Source organism: Podarcis pityusensis, assembly GCF_964106645.2.
Source record: "Podarcis pityusensis genome assembly, chromosome: 6".
NCBI classification, from domain to species: Eukaryota; Metazoa; Chordata; class Lepidosauria; order Squamata; family Lacertidae; genus Podarcis; species Podarcis pityusensis.
In genome coordinates, this window is record NC_138030.1 from 7,738,108 (window position 1) to 7,764,170 (window position 26,063).

Genomic DNA, 26,063 nt, shown 5'->3' on the forward strand with positions numbered 1-26,063 from the left:
GGAAGCCGGCCAGCATCACGGAAGGCGGTCCCCGCTCAGCTCCACGTCTGTTTAGCGCGGCGCACAGGAGCCGACCAAGCGTCAAGTGCCTGTCAAATGTCCCATTTTTCCTCTCTCCCTTCCTTCTCTTTCTCTTGCCCATTGCAGGCTTCTTGTGGGCACCTGGTTGGTCATTGGATGAGATGGGCTACTGGCATGGTCCAGCAGGGCTGTTTTTTATGATAGCAGCGCAATGCATATTCACTGAACACTGTTAGAAGCTCATTCTGGGAAAAGGAATACACTTTTGGTCAGTTCCACCAATAATAATAATAATAATAATAATAATAATAATAATAATAATTTATTATTTATACCCCGCCCATCCGGCTGAGTCTCCCCAGCCACTCTTGGTGGCTCCCAATCAAATGTTAAAAACAGTACAGCATTAAATATTAAAAACTTCCCTAAACAGGGCTGCCTTCAGATGTCTTCTAAAGATAGGATAACTGCTTATTTCCTTCACATCTGAAGGGGGGGGGGTGTTCCACAGGGTGGGTGCCACTACCGAGAAGGCCCTCTGTCTGGTTCCCTGTAACCTCACTTCTTGCAATGAGGGAACCGCCAGAAGGCCCTCGGTGCTGGATCTCAGTGTCCGGGCTGAACAATGGGGATGGAGATGCTCCTTCAGGTATACAGGACCGAGGCCGTTTAGGGCTTCAAAGGTCAGCACCAACACTTTGAATTGTGCTTGGAAACATACTGGAACCAATGCGGATCTCTCAGGACCGGTGTTATGTGGTCCCGGCGGCCACTCCCAGTCACCAATCTGGATTAATTGCAGTTTCTGGGTCACCTTCAAAGGTAGCCCCACGTAGAGTGCATTGCTGTAGTCCAAGCAGGAGATAACTAGAGCATGCCCCACTCTGGCGAGACAGTCTGCGGGCAGGGAGGGTCTCAGCCTGCGTACCACGTGGAGCTGGTAGACAGCCGCCCTGGACACAGAATTGACCTGCGCCTCCATGGACAGCTTTGAGTCCAAAATGACTCCCAGGCTGCGCACCTGGTCCTTCAGGGGCACAGTTACCCCATTCAGGACCAGGGAGTCTCCCACCCCCACCCGCCCCCTCTCCCCCCAAAACAGTACTTCTGTCTTGTCAGGATTCAACCTCAATCCTATGGCCTCTCTTCCACCTGCTGGCCCTGCCCTGTGCCAACACCCTGATCTCAATTACGAAAAGGGCCACCTTTGCCCTGTGCTCTTTTTGCCCCTTCCGTCTCTTCTCCTGCCAACTCTTTCTCCACCTAGAACAACCTCTGCCTCAGCCAAAATTGCTCATTGCTGTCAACAGGGAGGGAGCTTTTTTTGCTTTATGAAACACCAGCCAAACCATTCCTTACAGACAATTGCAGAGTCAGCAGGCGAAAGTCATTGTGTTTTGGTTTATTAAGACAATTCCATTTGTAGGAACGACTGGGGGACTTGGCAGGCATTTATACCGAGGTATTTACTGCAGATTAACAATGCACTGCCAAGAAATCTCAGTGAAGCAGGACGCGGAGGAGGAACCGGTCCAAGGCAGGATCCACTTGGTAAAGAGCCATAGCTGAGTGGAAGATATCCCTGCACGCAGAAGGTCTTGAGTTCAGGCTCTGGCACCTTTAATTGGGTGGCTCCTTACACATAATCATTATCATAGAAAAGAGGACACTGATCTGCATAACATTTGCACAGGCTTGTATAAATACACACTTAGAAACAAATGGTGCTATTTCTAGAGCCAACAGAAACCTTTTGCAGGCTATCAGACCTGGAGTGTCATTGACTCTATCTCCCTAGAGTGGTGAGCTGGACAGCTGACTGGTTGGCTAGAAATCCCTCCTTTTATTCCGCTACCTTTGTGGCTTCTGCAAGGCTTGAGGTCTTGCAGGGAGCTTGCCTGAAGGATCACCATGTAAACATGCAGGACCGAGGTAATAAACACAACCCATTACCTTTGTAGTGCAATGGTTAGCGTGCTGGACTATGACCTGGGAGATCAAGGTTCAAATCCCCACTCAGCCACAAAGCTCCCTGGGTGACGTTGGACCAGTCACCATCTCTCAAGCAATCCTCCCTCGCAGGGTTATTGTGAAGGTGAAATGGGGAGATGAAGAACCACCTACACCACCTTGAGCTCCTTGGGACACACATTGAATAATAATTAGAGCCAATGCACTGAGCTTAATAGATTACTGGACAGACCAGAGGGATCAGGGTTCAAATTTGTTTGCTGCAGTGCAGTCCTGTAGAAGTCTGCTCAGAAAAGCAAGCCCAGCTGATTTTAGTGGGAGTGAATCAAGGATTGCAGATCACAAGTCTATTTCTTTGACTGTCATCTGACAATATAGTTGCATGGTACAATCCATGGGGAAGTTCTCCTGTTAAAATGCCTCGCAGGGTCCACACGAGGGCAGAAATATCAGTTCGCTAATGTGCTCTTCCTGCATGCATACAAACCGAAGCAGAACTAGGTTAGTCAAATACAGCTTTCCCCCATCATCTAGCCCCTGGCTAAACATTAAAGAGGCACAACTGTTAACATTCAAATTGCAATATCCTCCAATTAAAGAAACCCTTTGTTCAGCAAATATTGAGTACGGAGGAAATTAGAGCTACACATTAATGAGTTTAGTGGGGGGAAGCATTCCCAACTTAAAGCTGAGGAACAGATTTGAGGCCACTCTCAAGGGGACCCAAAAACTCCAAGGCTGAGATAATACAACAATGCAAAGAGTCTGCTCTTGCAATAGCTATAGATCCAGCAAGAGCACTTTCCCCTCTCAAGGGTGCCATACAGCCTGTCACTCTCACGGGGAGCAGAAGCACCCATGAGCATAAAGGACGGCAACATGGGATGCTCTGGTGGGACATGGCAATGTATAGATCAAAAAGGCACAGTTCTATAACATCACAGATAATGCAATGTAATGAGAACATTAGAAAGCAGGGCATAAGGACCAGGAAAGATGTTGGCATCTGTCTGTCCCAAAGACAATGGAGTGCACAAACCCTTCAAGTGTCCCTATTTTCCAGGAACAGTCCTGGATTTACAGGAGCCAACCCAGTTTCTGATTTGATCCTGGAATTTCCCGCTTTTCCTTAGGGTGTCCCTATTTTCATCAGAGAAATGCTGGAGGGTATGGAGTTACGTGACCCTTGAGCCAAGGAGATAATTAACTCTACAACCTTTAGAAGACATCTGTATACCCCTGTATAGCAGGGATCGGCAACCTAAGGCTGTCCTATTTTTTAAGTGCTATACAGTGGTACCTCGGGTTACAAATGCTTCAGGTTACAGACTCCGCTAACCTGGAAGTAGTACCTCGGGTTAAGAACTTTGCTTCAGGATGAGAACAGAAATTGCTGAGTGGTAGTGTAGCAGCAGCAGGAGGCCCCATTAGCTCAGGTTAAGAACAGTTTCAGGTTAAGAACGGACCTCCAGAACAAATTAAGTTCTTAACCCAAGGTACCACTGTACTTAATTGCACACACACAAGGATATCAAGAGAAATCCACACTGAAGCGCTGAGAGATTGCACACTGGCACGGAAATGTGGAGAATTGAACTTAAGAATGGAAAAAGGGGAACCCGGGAGAAACTGAAAATGATGGATTCACCCATCTGTACTGAGGCAGGATTTGAATCTGGGTCTTCCTAGTCCAACCACAGGCCCACACTTGCTCTTTTCTTCCTTCATCTTACAGTGTGACTGGTTGCCTGTCAAACATCTCATTTTCCCCTCTCCCCCTTCCTTCTCTTTCGCTTGTGCATTCTGTCTTGCTGGTACAAACCATGGAGGTGCGGAGGGTTGTTTTCCACTCCTGGTGGAAATCCAGAAGCACATTGGAGATCGCTTTTGACAACACCACCTCTAATGCTGGCTTCTGTGTACTGGTCTGATATTAATAGCAGAAAAAGACAGCTGGGGAGCATGCAAGGGAGGCAATGACCTGCTTTAGGAATTCCTTTATCCTCCTGTGGTGAGACACTAGGAAGCAATTATGTAAAGTTCTCCAGAACAGTCGTTTTTCATTTGGATCATGAAAAGTGAAAGCTCCCTTCGTCCCCCTGTTTCTCCTCTCCCACTCCTGCTCACATTGTGCTCTTCACAGTTCCATGCTTTCCCCACACGTAAAAAAATTAAATTAGATTAAAGCAAGGAAATCCACAAACCTTGTAATAATGGGTTCCAGTATTAGAAAAATGGAGCAACGCGGTTTGCCGCAGCTGCCACATCCTTCCATTCATTTGCTCCCTCCACCTCCATCCCCTCCCTGAACCTCTGACATGGAAAATATGATCACAGAATCATAAAGCTGGCGTGATCTCAAAGGTCATCGAGTCCAACCCCATGTTAATGTGGCAGGGATGTTTCGAGTGGCTAATTCTGTCTCATTTCAGTCTCGCAGGCAAATGATAGGTCTGTTTCATCCTATTGTATGCCATTTCATCCTGTGCGCCATCCCATTGCATGTCATTTCATTGTTCACATTGTTCACATTGTTCACACTTCCTACATAAATGCACCCTTTGCTTATGCGAAATACCGATTTTTTGGCGCATGCTTTTTGCGCATGGAAAATGCACACCAAATCTTGAGAAAGATGTAATCCATCTGGGAGTTGCATTCAGTTCTACAAGTGAGTTTGGGAGCACTCCAGCAGCATAGCTGTCAAAGTTTCCCTTTTTTAAAGAGAAATTCCCTTATTCCGAATAGGATTCCTCGCAAGAAAAGGGTGTTTGATTATTTGTTTGTTGTTAGCTGCCCTGAGCCTGGCTTTGGCTGGGGAGGGCGGGATATAAATAAAATTTATTATTATTATTATTATTAAAAGTTGACAACTATGTGCAGTAGGTCTTTTGCAAAAAGCAGGCTGACTGTATCCCTCACCCCTGCTGCAAATGCAGGAAATCTAGCAGTACAATGTTCTTGATGTTTTAATTCCTTCTCTCCTTATTTTTGTATGCTGCGGGTTGAACCTGGTGTCTCCTGCAAATTCGTTTATGAGATACCTGGTCCACCCTTTTCAGACGAGTGTGTGGATGGGGAATTAGATAACCACCAAACTTTGTACTTCTTAGAATCATAGAACTGTAGAACTGGAAGGTACCACGAGGGTCATTTAGTCCAATCCCCTGAAATACAGGAATCTTTTGCCCAACATGAATATTTATACCACACTTTAAGAGCAGAGGAAAACACCCTAGGAAGAGATGGGAGGAACTCAATAAATTTAAAGCTGTAGCAAACTGAGGATCTGAACTGAATAAACGGATTAGATTCAGGTAGGGATGTTAATGTTGTTTGATGACTGGATTTCCTGCTGATAAACCGCTGCCCGGAAACCAATGTCCACACTGTGGAAGGACGTGTGGATCCAGAATTGGCCTCCACAGTCACTTACGGACTCATTGTTAAAACCATGTTTATGGTTTCAGCTACGAGTGATCGCCAAAGAAGAAGGAGAAGGGATGTTAATGTTATTTGATGACTGGATTTCCTGCTCAAACCCACAGTGGAACAGGGGAAGGTAGCAGAACAGAACTGAAAGTGTGGAAAGAACTCCCCCCCCCCCGCAGATTTTTGCAGAAGCAGTAGCTCTCATCAGAAAGCAAAGGCCTGCAGAAAAGAGAGATTCTGCCTTCAACTTGAAATAAATTATTAAATCTGCTCCACATAGAAGCCACGCGTCTTTCCAGCCATCATCTCCCCAGACAGAACTCATCAAGGGGAAACCATGTTACATTTGTGAAAAGTACAGATTCCCGCCTCCCCGCCCTCCCTTCCAACTCTGCCAGGTTGCTTCAATGCACAGATGTAATGCGACAGCCACAACACGAGGATTAGATTGCTTTTACGTGGGGTGGGGTGGTGTCTCGGTACAGAGAAAATGAGGAGAGGTAGGAGTGGTGCACTCACACGAGAGGTGCAGCAGGAGAAGATGACGAGAACAGAAGGCTTCTGAGAAATTGAGATGGGCCCTGATCCATGCTCCTTCTATTAGATGGTCTCCTTTCCTTCACTGTAGGTGAGCGGTCAATTCTGATGACCAGATTAGAGGATACATTTGCTACAGGCTGGCACCTGGAGGATTAGCCCTTCCTGTAGGTAGAGTCATCATTATCATCATCATCATGTTGTTGGCATTTGTCTGTCTCAGGAGCCAGCAGAGGGGTGCACCTTTGGGGGTGAGGTCAAGCTGTTGGAAGGTTGCAGTGCCTGCTGTGGCTGCAGAGACTGATACAGATGAGACATGTTTTTGTTAGATTTCTGTGTGTTGCCACTGTGCAGTGCTTTGAGTCACAAGACCCTGTTTACATTCCAGACATTCCAGGCTGTTGGAAGTCTCATGGAAGACGGGAGACAGATGTGATGTTTACTGGTTTCCTGTTCCTTTGCTTTTAAGTTGCTCTCTGCTTTCACAGAGAGAGAATGTATATTTCTTTTCTGTCTGCATAGTTAGAAATAAAACACTCTTTGCAATGTACCTGTCTGCAGATTGACATGGCTGATAAAGGGTGAATGTTAATGTTGTGAACGCTGCGGGTTGCGAACGTGCATCCCGCATGGATTACGTTCGCAACCCGAGCGTCCACTGTAGACAAATTCATGGACAATGAGACTATCAGTGGCTAGCAGTCATGATGGCTATGTTCTGCCTCCAGTGTCACAGGCAGTATGCTGGTGCGTACCACTTGCTGGCCATCACAAATGGGGAGAGTGCTGTTGACCTCAGGTCCGGCTTTCAAGCTTCCCAAGGGCATCTGGTTGGCCACTATGGAGACAGGATACTGGGCGAGATGATGATTTGGCCTGGTCCAGCAGGGATGTTCTCACGGTTCTACAGTGGTACCTTGGGTTACAGACACTTTAGGTTACAGACTCCGCTAACCCAGAAATAGTACCTCGGGTTAAGAACTTTGCTTCAGGATGAGAACAGAAATCGCGCGGCGGCAATGGGAGGCCCCATTAGCTAAAGTGGTGCTTCAGGTTAAGAACAGTTTCAGGTTAAGAACGGACCTCCAGAATGAATTAAGTTCTTAACCCAAGGTACCACTGTATGCTTTTTCTAGGTGGGGGGATGGTATCAGGGATGCATCACATTATTTCTCTGGGTATCTGAAGGCAGAACGGAGAACTTGGCAGAAATGGAGGGTCAGGTTTCTCCAAAAGTAGCGTGCAGTGGTTTTGTGCTAAGTTATATGCACAAAAGGGACGCAGGTGGCACTGTGGGTTAAACCACAGAGCCCAGGACTTGCCTATCAGAAGGTTGGTGGTTCGAATTCCCGCGATGGGGTGAGCTCCCATTGCTCAGTCCCTGCTCCTGCCAACCTAGCAGTTCGAAAGTGCGTCAAAGTGCAAGTAGATAAATAGGTACCGCTCCAGCAGGAAGGTAAACGGCGTTTCCATGCGCTGCTCTGGTTCGCCAGAAGCAACTTAGTCATGCTGGCCACATGACCTGGAAGCTGTACGCCGGCTCCCTTGGCCAATAAAGCGAGATGAGCACCACAACCCCAGAGTTGGCCATGACTGGACCTAATGGTCAGGGGTCCCTTTCCCTTTACCTTACATGCACAAAAGTTCAAAGAGTTAGATGAAAATAGGCACACGGTCAACTAAGAAGGGAATGGTGGTTGGGACTTTGCAGCTGGGCTTGGGTTTGGCTGTTATAATTATGAACAGGACGTGGTATTTTTTCCAGACGAGAGACCAGACAGACATTTCAAGCAGACTGAATAATTAACTTGCACAGCATGCAGACATAATGTGTGACACTACGAGGTCATTAAGAGTCCATCGCAATCTTTCGATCAATAGGACATCATTTGACATGCACAAATTTTGCTCCCCAACCCAGCAATTCCTGTGGGGACCCTGATGGTAGTACAGCATGGTGGCAGCTGAGAGGATGGACTCTGAATCAGTAAATCCCCATTTACATCTCACCCTTTCCATTAAACCCCAAGCTGGCATTAGGGCAGACACTATTGCTGCGTCTCTGACCTCTCCCTTGTATAATGTGCTGGTCATCATATTGACTTTCCTTACTGGGCAGTTGGGGGAATTGTTGAGATAATGTATGTTTGGTAGTGTATGTATGTTTTGAAAACTGTGAAATGCTTTATGCAATTATTATTATTATTACTATTAGCAGCAGTAGTAATCATTACTACTGCTACTATTTGCTGTTTATGTCTGGTTCACACAACCAGTCATCATAAGATGTATTTTGGGCAGAGGGCGATGTAGCTTTGTGAACACATCAAGCCACCCTACATCATGCAGTTGCTATTTAACAGATTCTGGAAACCTATATTTTAACAAAATGCTATCCAAGATTCTGTGCCTGAGGATCTAACAAGTTTACAGTTGCCATGTGTCCTCTTTTTCCAGGACACATCCTCTTTCTCAGGGGTAAATTTTTTGTCTGGGTGGATTTTTAAAATTTGCCAAAATGTCACTGGCTATAATTTCCAGATGACACATAGATATAACTGGTGACTGAAGACTCTCTCTTCTCCTGCCCCACTCACCAATGTATCACAGCTTCTATAGCCTACATACAGTAGGGATATTTCAAATGAGAGTCATCATAGCGTCTTCCTTTTTGCTCTTCAAAATATGGCAACCCTAGAGGTTAGCATTGCAGAAGACACTTACCTCTTCTGTAGCTCCCTTTGCACTGAGTCCACCTAAATAAGTCTTAGCTGAATGGAAGTGTTTTTCCAGGGTTTCAGGCAGGAATCTCTCTCTATCCTACCTGGAAATGTCAGGGATTGCACATGAGACCTTTTGCGTGCGAAGCAAGTGCTCTGCTTCTGAGCTAACACAAATACATGAGAAGGCCTTCTACTGATTATCCTTTTCTTTCCTGTGTTTTATTCTCCTTTCCTAACACAGTGCGGATGGGGATTTCGCAGTCACCCACCTCACCAAAGCCCACCTGTTCTACGACGGGCGGATCAAATGGATGCCTCCAGCCATCTACAAGAGCTCCTGCAGCATCGACGTCACCTTCTTCCCCTTCGACCAGCAAAACTGCACCATGAAGTTTGGCTCGTGGACTTACGACAAGGCCAAGATAGATTTGGAGAGCATGCACCGCCATGTAGACCAGTTGGACTACTGGGAGAGTGGAGAATGGGTGATCATCAATGCTGTGGGCAATTATAATATCAAGAAGTATGAGTGCTGCTCGGAGATCTACCCTGATATCACCTATTCCTTCATCATCAGACGCCTTCCTCTCTTCTACACCATCAACTTGATCATCCCCTGCCTTCTGATCTCCTGTTTGACTGTCTTAGTCTTCTATTTGCCTTCGGAATGCGGGGAGAAGATCACTCTTTGCATCTCAGTCCTCCTGTCTTTAACTGTCTTTCTCCTCCTTATCACCGAGATCATCCCCTCCACCTCACTGGTCATTCCGTTGATCGGAGAGTACTTGCTCTTCACTATGATCTTTGTCACCTTGTCCATCATCATCACCGTCTTCGTGCTCAACGTCCACCACCGCTCCCCTCGCACTCACACCATGCCGGACTGGGTGAGGAAGGTTTTCCTTGACGTCGTCCCACGCCTTCTCTTCATGAAGCGTCCTTCAACAGTGAAGGACAACTGCAAGAAGCTCATCGAGTCCATGCACAAGATAGCCAATTCTCAACGCTTTTGGTCTGAGATGGAAGTGGAACCCAACTTCACTACCTCGTCATCCAACAGCCCTCAGAGCAACGAGCAATCTCCCACGTCCTCTTTTTGTGCCCATCTCGATGACCAAGCAAAACCACCTCCGGTGTGCAAGTCACCATCTGGGCAGTATTCCATGTTGCACCCAGAGCCGATTCGGGCCAGTTGTACATCCCTCCAACCTCCCTGTCACCCTCTGGGAGACTCTCAGTCCAGCTCAATCTCCAAAGGCAGGTCACTCAGTGTCCAGCAGATGTACAGCAGCCCAGTGAAAGCAGAAGAAGGGACCATACGTTGCCGGTCGAGGAGCATCCAATATTGCTACTTGCAAGAGGAGTCGTCCCAGACCAATGGGCAATCCAGCGGGTCCCCAGCCTCCCAGCGCTGCCATCTCAACGAGGAGCAGCCCAAAGCCAAACCCACTCACTGTAAATGCAAATGTAAAAAACCCGAGTCAGCCAGCACCTCAGGGCAAGGGAGCAAGACTCTTGGCACGAAAGACCAGCAGCTTTTGCTGATGTCTCCGGCCTTGAAGTTGGCCGTGGAGGGGGTCCATTATATTGCAGACCACTTGAGAGCAGAAGATGCAGATTTTTCAGTAAGTAAAAGAATAACAGTAACTTGTTTGCATCAGCACCTTTTCGCTGCAAAGTTATACGACTTGGGATCCAATTTATTAGTACCACTAGTGTGCAGCTGAATGTTTTCCACCCTCATTAATCATAATAATGTTAGATTATGTGTGTCCCCACTCCTGCAACATTCATTCAATTATTATTATTTTTGTAGCTGTTCACAACCAAACTTTCCTCAATTATTTTCCTCTTTTGCTGCCTCTTCAACATCATTCCCCCCCTCTATTTTGTTTCCTTCTCAAGTGATCCTAGCCAATCAGGGAATAGGTACTGTAGAAGATGGAATCATAGCAGCACGTAGCTGATCACTGTTCGATATTTATGATGGCGCTACAAGTAAACAAAACCTATTGGGGGGAGCTTGTCCTGTAGTGGCCACATGGTGGATTGTAGCCTTTCAGGGATTACTCTATGTATTGAACAGTTTATTTTGCAGTGGTCCCAGGAAAATCATTGAAGGGCTCCTTTCCGCTTCTGACAAAGCTTTTTGTGGAATCTCACCCCTTCATTTCAGCACAGAGCTAATTCCTATCATTAACATCCGAGGCTTCGCACCACATAATCTTTACACATGGAGTCAGTCGTAGCTCCTTTACAAGTACATTTGTATGATAACATGGGCCCATTCATTCATACTGTACACTTCCAACTGCACCCTTGGTCTTAAGTGGATAGCTTAAAAATTGCAATCAGTTCTTATTTTCTGATTGAAATTATGAGTAGCAGGAGAGGGGAAGCAAGGATTAAGGGGGAAAGTTTAATATCCAAGGTGCTTAAATCTATCAGGTCCTTCATCAGGGTGTTTCATATACAGAAGTTCAACCTTCTCTAATACTATCTCATTTCCCTTTCTACTTGAAAGTGCTTAAAAGCATGTGGGCAATGTCTGGTAGACTCCAAAAGCTCAGGGTTTGGTGGGAAAGATCTGAGCCAATTGTGATCCAATTTTTTGCCCCCTCAGAATTCCAGTGGTTGTGGAAGAATGGGGAGGGATGTCCAAGCGTTTAGGTGGGAGAATATAAAAGTTTTGTTTTTTAATGAGGTCATTGGGGTTTCCTCTTCTTTTCCTTCCACTTAAAAACAACATCAAGTTGCCACTGCAATTGAAGTCTGGCAACTGGGCTGATGTTCCCATGAAAATATGGGCTGGAATGCCCCATGGGAACTCATCACTTCACAATATTGCAAGTAAGAAAAATGCTTTTTGAGGGGGAAGCTACCTGAAATGGTTACAAGTTTTGCAGAGGCTCCCTGAAAATTGCAGAAATTCTCTCCCTGAATACTTTCATGTGGGACGAAGGTCCCATGAATGCTCACGTGGGGAGATTTTGGGTCAGTTCTATTCTGAATAGGATGTCCAATAGGGTCTGCATCCTTCAAAAGGAAAATACAAAATTTGCTTATTCCTGGTGGGCATCAGTCACGAATGGTTCACTAACCCGTTGGCTGGTTTTTATAGTTTGGGTAATTCATGAGTTTTATTATCGGTCCTGTGGGTCCTCTTTTTATAAGGTCCCTGAAAAGGCTGGTGAGATGGGATAAAAGAAATATCTCAAAGGAATGTCTTCAAACTCACCTATTCATACCCAACCTCCATAATGTTACATTTTCACTTTGGTAGCTCAGTTGAGGCTCTAACCAATTGGATTTTTTCAACTTGGCAATGTAGTGTGCTGTTCACTGAGTGCTGGGTGTTGAGTACCACTGAGCTCAAACAGAGAGCCCCTTAGATTAGATACAGAGCCCCACTCCTTCTGCACCAGCAGGAATGCTGGTGAAAAGGAGAGGTCCACAAGCATTTTGGGGCAGGCAAGAGACACTGTGGACCTGGATCTTCCTGGGCTTCAAAGGCAGGTTCAGGGCTGGCTCAAGATATTTGGCTGCCTGAGGCACAATAGTATATGCCGCCTTATCGCCCCACTCTCAAGTTAAGGCATACAACGCTTCTCAGTGATGCCTCCGACCTGGTGGAATGCTCTGTCCCATGAGACCAGGGCCCTGCAGGATTTAACTTCCTTCCGCAGGGCCTGTAAGACAGAGCTATTCCACCTGGCTATCAGTTTGAATTTAGCCTGATCTTTTATTACCCTTCTTTCCCTCCCCCTCCCCTTTTTATGAAGATTACCCGCTCTGGGCTCCAACAGCTAATTCTCCCCGGTCTCCTCGCTGGCCCAAATAGGACTAATTCAGCCAGCTAGCCCTGGTGATCATCTAATGTTTATTGGGTGGATTTCCCCCCTAAATTAATTTTTGAATTCTGAATTTATTGTTATTCACATTTTATACTGTTTTTTATGCTGTTTTTTGTTGCATCGATTAAGTGTTTTAAATTTGTTGTCAGCCGCCCTGAGCCCGGTTTTCTGAACTGGGAAGGGCAGGGTATAAATAAAGATTTATTTATTTATTTATTAAGGCTGGCCAAGTTGTTTTGGCACCTGAGGCAGAAAATCTTAATGAGCTCCTCTCCCCATCAGTAAAATACAAGAACAAAATTAAATAACGAACAATTTGCTGCCCTTTCGTGATAGCCAAAATCTACTCCCCGAGGCTGCTGCCTCATGTAGCCTCATGTGGGACTGGCGTGGGTCAGGTGATTCACAAGAGCCAATCCTATTCTGTAACCTGCCACATAACTACAGCCAAGGCAGACCCTCCAAGTGTCCCTATTTTCCAGGGACATCCCTGATTTACAGAAGCCGTCCCAGTTTCTGATTTGATCCCGGAATGTACTGGAGCCTCAGATTCAGGATCTGTCCTTCCAGTGAGCACTCAGGGCTGATTTCCTTCAGAATGGAGAGGTTTGATCTTCTTGCAGTCCATGGGACTCTCAAGACTCTCCTCCAGCACCATAATTCAAAAGCATCAATTCTTCAGCGATCAGCCTTCTTTTCCTTAGGATGTCACTATTTTCACTGGAGAAATGTTGGAGGCTATGGAGTTATCCAACCCCCAAGCCGTCTGAAGGCAATCCTGTGTAGGAAAGTTTTTTTTAAAAAAGTTTAATGTTTTATTATGCTTTTTTATATGTTAGAAGGCAACTAGAGTAGCTGGGGAAACCCTGTAAGATAGGTGGGGTATTAATAGTAAAATTATCTTTATGGAATGGGACGTCCCTATTTTCATTGGAGAAATGTTGGCGGGTATGCTACAAGCCAAGGCCTGCAGAATTCTCTCATTCTGGGACACTTGCCACTGACAAAACAACTGGGGTGCCCCCCCCCCCGAGGGACCATCTTCTTCCTCGTACAGCTTTGGCCCCACATCTGTCCTGCCCAGCCTAGCTCAGCCCAGCCCATCTGTATCCTGCTCAGCCCTGAGTCGTATGACCCCTAGCTCTGACTTCTTGGTCCCTGTCAGGCATACGAACTCCACTCTTGCCTGCCTCTTCTGCTTCATGTCATTTACAGCCTTTCCAGCTGCTGGGGCCTGACCCTGAAGAGTCTCCAGCACTGAGCCACTGGTGCTGGGTCTTGCCTCTGTGCTTCTTTATGTCTATGTTTAGCACACTACAGTTAGTCGTGATCGCTTCAGTAGCTGTCGTGAGTTTTTTTGTTTTAAGAAGGCCAGGAGGAAAACGGACTGTGATGCCAGAATGACAACACTCATTGAAAGCAAATCAGATTGTGGGGGGAGCAAACCTCAGTTCTCAGATGCTCACCTGGAACGCCCCATTGAGTGCTGAGCACTATGACTGGAAATGGCCACTTGCAGCAGCTTTCAATGGCCATTGGCGGCGCCCAACTCTTTCGTAGGACTGAGCACCAAAATATGGCTGAGCGTAATAAGCCATCCCTAAAGCTATTATCCCTAAAGCTATTATCTGGGAACAGAAAGCCTGCACCTTGCAAGAAACAGATAAAACCAAAAAAAGGCAAAAGAGAGAACTAAAAAGGCTGAGTTCGACTGCATTTGCCTTCACAGATAAGCCACCAACAAGACAGGGGATTATTATCACCCCTGTCTACTATTTACAAAAGTGTCTCTGGCAACTGAGTTTGGAAGGAACACCACACAGCAAAGTCCAGTTCTTAGGAGAAAGTTAAGTGGCTGCGCTAAGTTATTTTGTGGTGGAAACTAAGCTTCAGTTTCCCAGTAAGAAGAGTGGAGCACACTTCAAGGTCTCCAAGAATCTCATCATACCATTGATGACATCAACAGGGGCATGTTGAGATCTAGAGACATGTGAACAGTAGATCCAGAGAGATCTGGAACAATACCTTGGTGTCTGTCGCGAATTCTCCATGACACTTTAGCAGAAATGCTCAGAGGTTCTTCAGTGCAGTACAGTATATTTATTGTGAGATATATATATATATATATATATATATATATATATATATACACAATACACGAGCAGTTCATACAGTCAAACAGAGTACCTGGCTGCACCTTAAGGCAAATAGGAAGACCTTTCTATCTCTTCCTCTCTGACCACACTCCTCTACACCACACCCTTACTGCTGGACGGGTTTCCCTTTTAAACTGATGACAGCCAATCAACTGACAGCACATTACTGCTGAGTCTTTCTGACCCAGCACTTGCATAGAAAGTATTGCAGGCTGATTGCATCAGCCAGTTGCATTAGCTAGAAAACTCAAGCCTGCAGACTTACTATCTCACACAGCATTCTGTGAATCCCGACAGTGTCCTCAGAGTCCTTGTTTGCCTGCCCATTGCTAGAAAGTACTATATCAGAATGGGGTGATCACTTGGCTTTTCCAGGAGGCCTTCAGATTTTCCAGGAGACGCATTCCTCTAATTCCCCCCTCCCCCGTCCTTAAGTACATCAGACCAGGCTTTGGATTATAAGGCGGGGAAGGTTAACGAGATACATAGACTCTACCCCACGTCTAGCCAAATCCAATTTTAGCCAAATCCATGCCCCGCATAGTTGTTTTTTTTTTAAAGAGTACCAGAGGGGTCAGAACAGTGACCTACTTTGGGAATTTTATTCAAAATATTATTTGTTGTATCTATTTAACCAATGTTATATACTGCCTAAAGGTAAAGGTAAAGGGACCCCTGACCATTAGGTCCAGTCGTGGCCGACTCTGGGGTTGCGGCACTCATCTTGCTTTATTGGCCGAGGGAGCCGGTGTACAGCTTCCAGGTCATGTGGCTAGTATGACTATGAGCAGCGCACGGAAATGCCATTTACCTTCCCGCCAGAGCGGTACCTATTTATCTACTTGCACTTTGACATGCTTTCAAACTGCTAGGTTGGCAGGAGCAGGGACAGAGCAACGGGAGCTCACCCCGTCACGGGGATTCGAACCACTGACCTTCTGATCGGCAAGTCCTAGGCTCTGTGGTTTAACCCACAGCGTCACCCGCGTCCCTTTATATACTGCCTACTCACCAGCAAACCTCTAAGAAGCTAACAAAAATATTATTTTTAAAATACCAGTAACAGCAAACATGAAACAAGTTGGAGATTCTTTAAAGAAATGCTGGAATTAAATAAAGTTATGGGCTGCTTCACGCCTCTTCCCACAGCCACCTCTGTGATAACCACTGTCAGTCATAACATCTGCTCTACAGGCTAATACTGGTACAGGTTTCTTCTCCATAATCCATCTTCACTCTTCATAGCAAGATAACCTTCCTCCTCTAACAAAAAACCAAAACAGAGTTATAATCAGAGCATGACATTTCAGTTTGGGCTTCCCCGCCTTTCTCTACCACCCTGCTCCCATCACCTCGCCCAGACTCGCTTACCCTTGATGGTTGAGACACTGTGCTGAGCTTGATTGTTTCTCTGCTTGATTGGGATGATCCAAATTGGGAATGTCAATGTCGGATTCCTGCCCGATGTCAACAAGAAGAAACGGAGGGCTGGATTCAGCTACCCTGTTCTGCTAGCGGAAGCCAGTGGGAGGACCCCTTGCTAGTACAATGGGGCTTTCTCCCCGTACCCCTCCCATACCTCTGCTTTGAAGGGTTGGGACCACCCCTGGGAGAGTGTGCAAGGCAGAAGAGAGGGGAGATCGCTCCATCGGGAAAGCAGAAACACTAGCACTGATTGTGCAGTCTCCTTAATACTACATTCACTGCCACCAAAAATCTAGCTAGCAGCTAATGACTGACACTGCCCAATTCTCCTTGATAGAAGTTCATCAAGGAGAGGTGAAGTCCTATGCTGCTTGGGTTTATAATATATATATGCTGAGGTCTGCCATTGTTGAGGGTTGTGGGCTGGTAATCCTTTTTTTTTTTAAAGATATTTATTAAAAGTTTAAAAATTACAGAAAAAGGGAAAAAATAACAATAATAAAAAAGAAAAGAAAAAACAATAACAAAACATATAAAACATATAAAAGCAATACAATAATACAACAAAAAAGAAAAACAAAGAAGAAACTAAAACAAGCATCCAATATTCCATATCTTTACCTTTCCTTTACTTGTTTCATCGACCTCCTCACACCTCCCTTTTTTCGTATTCTAGTTCAATTCACTATTTCAGCAAGTTCTTCCCATCTTTCTCAATTTTTATTCTATAATTTATCTTAACGATCTAACCTTGAAGTTTTTCATTTTAACCCATTATCAATCAGCTTTTACTTAATTCTTTGTTACATTTCTACTAAAACCATGTAACTTCATTCCAGCATCCTTCTAACACTCATTAATTTTACAATGTTTCTGTAGATATACTTTAAATTTTTTCCAGTCTTCTTCCACCGACTCTTCTCCCTGGTCTCGAATTCTGCCAGTCATTTCCGCCAGTTCCATGTAGTCCATCAACTTCATCTGCCATTCTTCCCTGGTGGGTAGATCTTGTGTCTTCCAATGCTTTGCAATGAGTATTCTTGCTGCTGTTGTAGCGTACATAAAGAAAGTTCTATCTTTCTTTGGCACCAGTTGGCCGACCATGCCCAGGAGAAAGGCCTCTGGTTTTTTCGGGAAGGTATATTTATATACCTTTTTCATTTCATTATAGATCATCTCCCAGAATGCCTTAATCTTTGGGCATGTCCACCAAAGGTGAAAGAATGTACCTTCAGTTTCATTACATTTCCAGCATTTATTATCGGGCAAATGATAGATTTTTGCAAGCTTGACTGGTGTTATGTACCACCTATAAATCATTTTCATTAAATTCTCTTTTAAGGCATTGCATGCCGTAAACTTCATACCAGTGGTCCATAACTGTTCCCAGTCAGCCATCATAATATTATGTCCAACATCTTGTGCCCATTTAATCATAGCAGATTTCACCATTTCATCTTGAGTATTCCATTTCAACAGCAAGTTATACATTCTTGACAAATTCTTAACTTTAGGGTCTAACAATTCTGTTTCCAACTTTGATTTTTCCATCTGGAAGCCAATTTTTTTATCCAAATTATACGCCTCCATTATTTGATAATAATGGAGCCAATCTCGTACTCTGTTTTTTAATTTTTCAAAACTCTGCAGTTTTAATCTGTCACCCTCTTGTTCCAAAATTTCCCAATACTTTGGCCATTTGGCCTCCATATTGAGTTTTTTCTGAGCCTTTGCTTCCATTGGTGACAACCATCTTGGGGTTTTATTTTCTAACAAATCCTTGTATCTTATCCAGACATTAAACAGTGCTTTTCTTACAATATGGTTTTTAAACGCTTTGTGTGCTTTAACCTTGTCATACCACAAATATGCATGCTAACCAAATACATTATTGAAACCTTCCAAATCCAAAACATCTGTGTTTTCAAGAAGCATCCATTCTCTCAGCCAACAAAAAGCGGCTGATTCATAATAAAGTTTTAAGTCTGGCAGGGCAAATCCACCTCTTTCTTTAGCATCAGTTAATATCTTAAATTTTATACGAGGCTTCTTGCCCTGTGTAGGCTGGTAATCCTGCTGATGTGTTTGCACTGTGCCTACCTTGTTTCTGCCTAACCCCTTCCCCTCTCCAGCCCTCTCCAGCCCAAGGGATGTCAGGTGAGTGGCACAGCCCTACCAAAGCCATCCTTTGCAGTGAGGCGGTACCTGGAGTGGGACATTTCCAGGCTTAATCAGAAACAGCTGACTTTGGCTGGCAGAAGAAGGTGGTTGCTGGTTGATTTCCCCCATGCTTGGATGTACAGTAGCTGTCAGAGGACAGGTTGTCTTTAGGGCAGGGCCAGAGGGGGAAGCAGGTGGAGTAAAGATGTGACTCTGACCTTTGTACGCTAGGCTATGTTGTAACTGCAGAAAAGTTGGAGGGTTCTATACATACAGACCTCTCTCCATCCTCTACCCAGGCAAAGAAGAGGCCTTATCACAGTGCAAGGATACATCTCAGGCTGGCAAAAGCACTCAAGGTGAGTGTGGAGCAGAGTCAGTGTGGGAAGAGTACCCGGACCTGAGATTCCCCCAACCCTGATCTCCCTGCTAGGGAAAATGCTTTGTCTGGAGACAATCAACTGGCTCAATCTCCAGTTGAAAGGGTTTCAGAGAGACTGGGGGAAGAACTTCTGCCAGAGATCGAGGAGAGCTTCTACCACTCAGAACAGAGCTTGGGTGGAGGGGGCAACCTTTGGCCCCAGAGGTGCATGGGGACCCTGGCCTAATTTCCAAAGCCTTCTGGAAGTCCAGATCGATGGCATGAGTGACCTTCCCCTTCCCAAACAGCCTGCCAGGCAGGGAGGAATACAGGAAGAGAGAGGGAGAGAGAAGGCTGTGTGGAATTTGTGTTTTGGGGAAAACACATTCAGAAGTGCACATTTTGAGAGAAAATGCATTTTCAAATGCATAGTCAAATGCATATTTTTGTGCCAATTAAAAAAAGAAATCACAGATCAATGCAGAAACAGGGCAGCACAGATTTTTATTTTATTTTTTGCAGAAGTGATATGGACTGAAATTGGACTTAGTTGTATACCTGTCAGTAATCAAACTTCCCTCGTGAATGATCGGACCATGAAGTATATATATAGCCAGTTATTTTTATCTTCTTATATTTATATTCTACTTTTCTCCCTCCATGAAAATCAAGGAGTCATATATATGTTTCCCGAGTGGTCACCCATCCTGGAACTGACCAAACCCAAAGCCTCACATCCTCTTCAAACCACACTCTGGGACAATTTCCAGCACTGTGGTGAGGAGCTGCTTGGAACTGCACTGAAAGCTGCAAAGATTGCAGTAAATGAAATTGGGAGAAAGCTATGCCTTGTGGACTTTGAATGATGTGGCCCTGTGAGCTGCGGTTCATTGCTGCCACAAATAGCAAAGGGCCAAACTTTTAAAGGCTAGGAGAGTTCAATCCTGTGCACGTTGTGTAGCCAGCCGCAAAGCAGGAGTTCTTCCTCCTTTCCTTTCTTGTGTCTCAGTTTTCTTGAAGCAACTTGCAAGTAAACCCCACTCCGAGACAATAAAAGTGTGCTATATAGCATTCGGCAAGACTGGGAAAACAAATGGTTAAAACCTTGCACTTTTTCATTCTTTAAAATAGTGGGGTCACAGAGATTCGACAGAGTTGCACCCCCCATCCATGCATGTTCACTAGCATATGAAAGCAGAGTCCATCATCTAAACCAGGCCAAAATAGATTGCAGGTTAGCAACTGCAAGTCCCTGGGCCAAATCCGGGCCACTAAAAGATGCTTATTAGCTCCATTTCCTTTGCCAGTCAAGAAAGCAGCAGCAACAGGTTTGGCAAAAGTGACTTCTGTGGCATCTTGACCTTAAGACAGAGGGTAAAAAGGTAAAGGGACCCCTGACCATTAGGTCCAGTCATGGCCGACTCTGGGGTTGCGGCGCTCATCTTGCTTTATTGGCTGAGGGAGCCGGCATACAGCTTCCGGGTCATGTGGCCAGCATGACTAAGCCACTTCTAGCGAACCAGAGCAGCGCACGGAAATGCCGTTTGCCTTCCCACTGGAGCGGTACCTATTTATCTACTTGCACTTTGACGTGCTTTCGAATTGCTAGGTTGGCAGGAGCAGGGACCGAGCAACAGGTGCTCACCCCGTTGCGAGAATTCAAACCACCGACCTTCTGATCGGCAAGTCCTAGGCTCTGTCCTTTAACCCACAGCACCATCCGCATCCCTAAGACAGAGGGTAGCACCTCTCAAAGTAGCCCTCTGGGAAATCTACTTACTGACCAGAAATCTACTTACTGACCAGACATCTGAATAATAATTTCGTTTAAGCTAAGGCTGGCCACACACCAGACAGGGGGCTTGATCTGGTCTCCCCTGTTGATTTTTCCCCCTGGTCCCCCAAGGCCCCACTGATTTTGGCAGCTGTAGAAAAAAAAAAAGTAGACATGGCACTGAGGTGTCCTTGATCAGCCCTGTAACCTGATGGAGATGCAATGTTCCCCTTCCCCCATCATCTGATGAGTGGGAGTGAGGATTGGGGTCTGTGTGGCTTGCACAACCCTGTGAGGTGTGTGTGCCTGCGAGCATGTGGGGTGTGGCCCCCCCACCACTTTTGCCAACCCTCACCACAGGGATAAGACCCCTGGGGGGTTGGCCATGGGTGAATGCCACCCTCAGACGAAAAACCTTTGCTCCCCTTCATCTAAGGAAATCCTGAACTGCCCAGTTGCCACCTGCCCAGTCAGATTTGATCTGAACACAATAATAGCCTCCTACCCAAGAAACAGAAAACCCATCAACTGCTGTTCTTGCTTTGCAGTCATCATAATAATAGAACTAGTCCCATTCATTGGAAGTCACACAATAGAATTTGTTCTGTGTTGCTTCCCCCCTGATTACTCATAAAAGAAGCAATCTTTTATTTTTCTTCTTTTCCGGTTTTATTTTTTTAGTTTTGCTTGCTGGGGGAAATCTTGCCACGCATTTCTCATAAATATCTTTCATAACGTTATTGAAGAAATCATTATGCTGTTATTGTTTCCCTGATCCCACACTTTCTTCTTTTTTCGCTGCCTTTAATTGGCAACATAAGGTTGGGTGATGAAAAATGCAATATTCAGGTGCCTGTTTTTCTAGCCTGTCGATGCCTCTCCCTCGTGTGACACATCGTGGCGCTTGCTGTTGCAAAGGACAGGCCCATTGCACGATTAATACAATAGAATTAACAACAACAACAACAACAACAACAACAAACAAACAATCCAGTGTGTGAGTGAGGACTCGAATTGGAGGGAAATAACTTACCACCGGCGGCCTTGAGTTTCCATCAACTTTATTTGGGGAAAGAGAGAGAATCCATAATATTAGGATGCTTGTTTTGTTCTTGGGTTGCTTCTGAAAAGGGAAAATTGCCTCTCTAGCTTCCAACGCCACAGGGACTAAAGTAATTTCCCCAGAAAAGTGTCTTGAACTCTGTCGGGTAAGCCTGCGCTGGCTTGTATAAATGTTTTGCATCAGAATTAACTCAATGCTTTCCCTACCTCTCAAAAAAATCAACCCTTTGCACCAATGCAACTCAAATTTCACCCCAAGAAAACTACATTCTGAAATTTGTATGGATTGTGCAAATTAGGAAGCACATAAGAAGCCAGTTTATACTTTTCAGTGTTTTCTACTCTGATTTGCGTTGCAATCAGGTGTGAGGATGTGGTGGCACTGTGGTCTAAACCACCGAGCCTCTTGGGCTTGCCGATCGGAAGGTTGGCGGTTCGAATCCCCATGATGGGGTGAGCTCCCATTGCTCTGTCCCAGCTCCTGCCAACCTAGCAGTTCGAAAGCACACCAGTGCAAGTAGATAAATAGGTACCGCTGTGGTGGGAAGGCAAACAGCATTTCCATGTGCTTTGGTTTCCGTCACAGTGTTCTGTTCCACCAGTAGTGTTTTAGTCATGCTGGCCACATGAGCCGGAAAGCTGTCTGTGGACAAACACTGGCTCCCTCGGCCTGAAAGCAAGATGAGTGCCACATCCCACAGTCGCCTTTGACTAAACTTAACCATCCAGGCTTTCTTTACCTTTACCATTACCTGCAGACAGGTGTCTTTCTCCACTTTACCTAGAGATGCCGTGAACTGAACCTAGAACCTATAGCATGTGCTCCGTTGCTGAGATGCATCCCTTCTTCTGCAAATAAAGCAAGAATCTAGTCATCATGGTTCTGTATTGAAAGCTGGTTTAAATAGGAACACAGGAGGCGGCCTTCAGTTCAGTGAGACCACTTGTCCATCTAACTCAGGATTGTTGACACCTGACTGGAAGCAGTTCATCAGCCTTTTAGGGAGTGGACACTCCCAGTCCTGCCTGGAGAGGCCGGGGGTTGAATCAGGAACATGTAGCATGCAAATCATGTTGAATATATTTGACAATTTTTTGCAGAATATATTTTCCGTGGGTTTGTATTGCTTCACACTGCTGTGGTATTTTATGAGAAGGCAGTATAAACTGCTCTTCTTCTTGTTGTTGTTTAGTCGTTTAGTCATGTCTGACTCTTTGTGACCCCATGGACCACAGCACGCCAGGCACTCCTGTCTTCCACTGCCTCCCGCAGTTTGGTCAAACTCATGCTGGTAGTTTCAAGAACACTGTCCAACCATCTCGTCCTCTGTCGTCCCCTTCTCCTTGTGCCCTCCATCTTTCCCAACATCAGGGTCTTTTCCAGGGAGTCTTCTCTTCTCATGAGGTGGTCAAAGTATTGGAGCCTCAGCTTCAGGATCTGTCCTTCCAGTGAGCACTCAGGGCTGATGGGTGGGTTTCAGAATGGATAGGTTTGATCTTCTTGCAGTCCATGAGACTCACAAGAGTCTCCTCCAGCCTCATAACTGCTCTTAGGAATAAATAAACCATGTAACCATCCACCGAGATATGCTTCGCTGATGAAACTTACCACTTAATTTCACGTTCATTTTGTCTTGGGGCATGGGTGCGTGTTGGGGAACCTGTGGCCCATCAACCCCAGTTGGCATGTCCAGTGATCTAGAACGATGTGGGTTCTAGTCTAGCAACACAGGCAGGATCATAAATTCCCAACCCAGTCTTAAGGACAAGCAACTTTCTCTCTGTCTCTCTTAAAAAAAAAAAGGAAAACTAAGATTCTCGGGATGCTGAACTCTGTGTTTGCTCACTGGGACCAAAGAGGACACATAGCCTGTCTAATATCTGAGTGGCAGACATTAAACCTGAGTTCCCAACTCCCTTGGAAATGTTGGGGATTTAGTCTTGTCCTGCATAATAAATGGAAGCAATCCATCATTTGGAGAGGAAATGAAATGTTCTTGTCTGAACTGGAAATAGGACAGTTGGCTTATTCATCCTGTGCACCTTTGCAGCCATTATGCTTGAGCACCAGAATTAACTGGCTGCAGAATGGCTTTTCTCCCCCATTACAGGAAATGATGTCGTCCTTATAAAAACAGCTTGATGGCATCTGACTCTTTAAAGGCAAGGTTATTGGGCTTTTTCAAAAGAAGAAGAAGAAGAATGCCTCCATACAAAAGGCTATTGGGACAAAAAGGCAGCATCCAGTATTATGTGGAAACGTTTATATAATTTAGCAGAGTTTAAATGATCCCCTGTTTGAGTTTATGCAGCGACAAGTGGGTTGCTAACTCGTTTGAGTCCTATCAATAATTATACCTTCCTGGTTGATATCCCTTTCTGTCCCTCTTAAAGAAAACACACATGAATCTGAATCATATTAACATAAACTACTTTACTATCAGATTCATTCAGGTTTACAGAGTTGTTCCTGAAGGCAGGCTTAGGTTACATAACAGATAAACTATATACTAGATAGTAGTGAGTCATGAGAAGACTGCATCCGAGCAGTTACCAGTTAACACTCCTTGCAGCACCGACCAACCAGCGTGGAGCCAGTGTGGTGTAGTGGTTAAGAGCTGTGGATTCGTAATCTGGTGAACCAGGTTCACTTCCCCGCTCCTCCACATGCAGCTGCTGGGTGACCTTGGGCTAGTCACACTTCTCTGAAGTCTCTCAGCCTCACTCACCTCACAGAGTGTTTGTTTTGGGAGAGGAAGAGAAAGGAGATTGTTAACCGCTTTGAGACTCCTTAGAGTAGTGATAAAGTGGGATATCAAATCCAAACTCTTCTTCTTCTTCTTCTTCTTCTTCTTCTTCTTCTTCTTCTTCTTCTTCAACCAACAAACTGACAAAACTGTCTGCCACATAGAGGCAGTTAGTCCTCTCTCGGGATGTTGGACTTGACTGACATCTTTATATCCCACATATTAGTTGTACTCAGAACAGACCCATTAATGACTGGCCTAGTTCCATTCATTTTTATAGGTCTACTTTGAGTAGGACTTAGTCAGCTGCAGCCCAAAGTTTCCTAGATGCCCTTGATGCTTGTCTGCAGTCAAAACCAGAAAACAATGTCAGAGCCAAGATAAATGTTACTGTCCACCTCTCCGTTTTAATTACTGGCATGTGTGAAAACTGATCATCCTTTTGGCCCTAACAACTAATGGGGGTCACCTAACAGCTTTTAAGCTCCCAAAATCATTGGGGGGAAGCCATGACTGTTTAAGTTGCATCACAGTGCTCTGAATGTATGGGGTGAACATGGACTTGGACTCCCTTTGGTTTTTAACATTTTTTCTTTAACCTAGAAAGTTTCCCCTTTCCCCTTAGAAAATGAGCCTCAAAACTGCTATTTGCCCAACAAGAGGAAGTATGCAGGTGTTAAGTGAGCATCCAAGCCAATTCCTGCCCCTCCCAGCTGCATTTAGGTTCCATTTAAAAATGGGAAATACAGCCATGTATCTCCCATCATCTCATCTCATCTAACTCTCAATCCCCATGAATTCGGTGGGATTTACTTTCACATAAATATGCATAGGAAGGATTGGTCTGAAAGGGGGGAATTTAACAAGCCATCACTTATCAGGATGTGCCTGTCTTTAAGTTCCTGATCAGTATTCTGTAGAAGCCTCACTGCCACAAGGGGAATGTGGTTGTATTAAAAGTAAGTGGTTCTTCTAATTGAGTGCTTGAGGTTTTTTGTTGTTGATGATGTTGTTGGGTGTTTTGTTTTTGTTTTTAAAAGGGAAAAACAAAGCCAGAAGACAGGAAGCAATAGGGTGTTCCAGAAATGGCCTTGTGCAATTGAGATTTTCTAGGGACTAGTGACCTGGGTTTGTTTGGGTCTGTTCCTGCATACCCTCCAACATTCCTCAGATGAAAATAAAAACATTTCTCACTCCCCCTGCAACTGACCCTCCTTGAACCCCTCCCCATTTTTTGTCCCCATCCCCAGAGCATTTCCTATCAGAAAAGAGTGTCACCACCACTTCACCAATGGGACACAGCACACACACCCTCCGCTGTCCTGGGAAAACCCCTTAATCCGGATTTAGTCCAACCACATGTGGGGAACATCTTCCTTAGCTGAAGGGCTTGAGAGAAATCCAGACGACAGAGAAAGAGCAGGGTGGGAACATAAGCAGTTCCGTAACGAAGCAGGAAAGGACCTCTGAGTTTCACTCAAAAAAATCTCATTTATTCAGCCCGCTGCATTTGGATTGCAACATTTGTCAGTGTTTATTTTCTGTTTGCTCTGCTGAATCACTTTGCAACAGAGCACATAGAAAATACAGAGTTGCTTTGCCCCTGACGAAGTCTGTAATCAAAACGCATTGGGCTGAATAAATTGGCACTCTGATTGGTGTCTCTTAAAGGTCCTCTGGTCTCTCATTCAAAATGGCCTCTATCCAACATCCCAAAGCTCGCGTTTGACCTGGATACTTGAATAGCCTTACCAGGTGGGAGAAGGCCAATGGGTTACCTGAGTGGATGGAAATCGCTGTCCCAGGAGTCTTGTGTCTCACTGGATGAGAGCCCAGGCGC

The 26,063-nt window shown here is 45.2% G+C and overlaps 1 protein-coding gene across 3 annotated transcripts in view; it reads left to right on the forward strand.

Moving 5' to 3' along the window:
• The window catches only part of CHRNA4 (cholinergic receptor nicotinic alpha 4 subunit), an 84,211-nt gene that overhangs the window by 50,298 nt on the left and 7,850 nt on the right, over positions 1-26,063 (forward strand). The window contains exons 1-3 of one of the 3 annotated variants that reach the window (XM_081011206.1): positions 6,795-6,898; positions 8,926-10,309; positions 18,579-18,638. In XM_081011206.1, coding sequence (XP_080867332.1) covers positions 6,825-6,898; positions 8,926-10,309; positions 18,579-18,638 — 1,518 coding nt within the window. In that variant the 5' untranslated portion in view covers positions 6,795-6,824. Of the gene's footprint in view, positions 1-6,794; positions 6,899-8,925; positions 10,310-18,578; positions 18,639-26,063 lie in introns of those variants that run through there. The other 2 variants (XM_081011204.1, XM_081011205.1) reach the window with 2 other exon arrangements.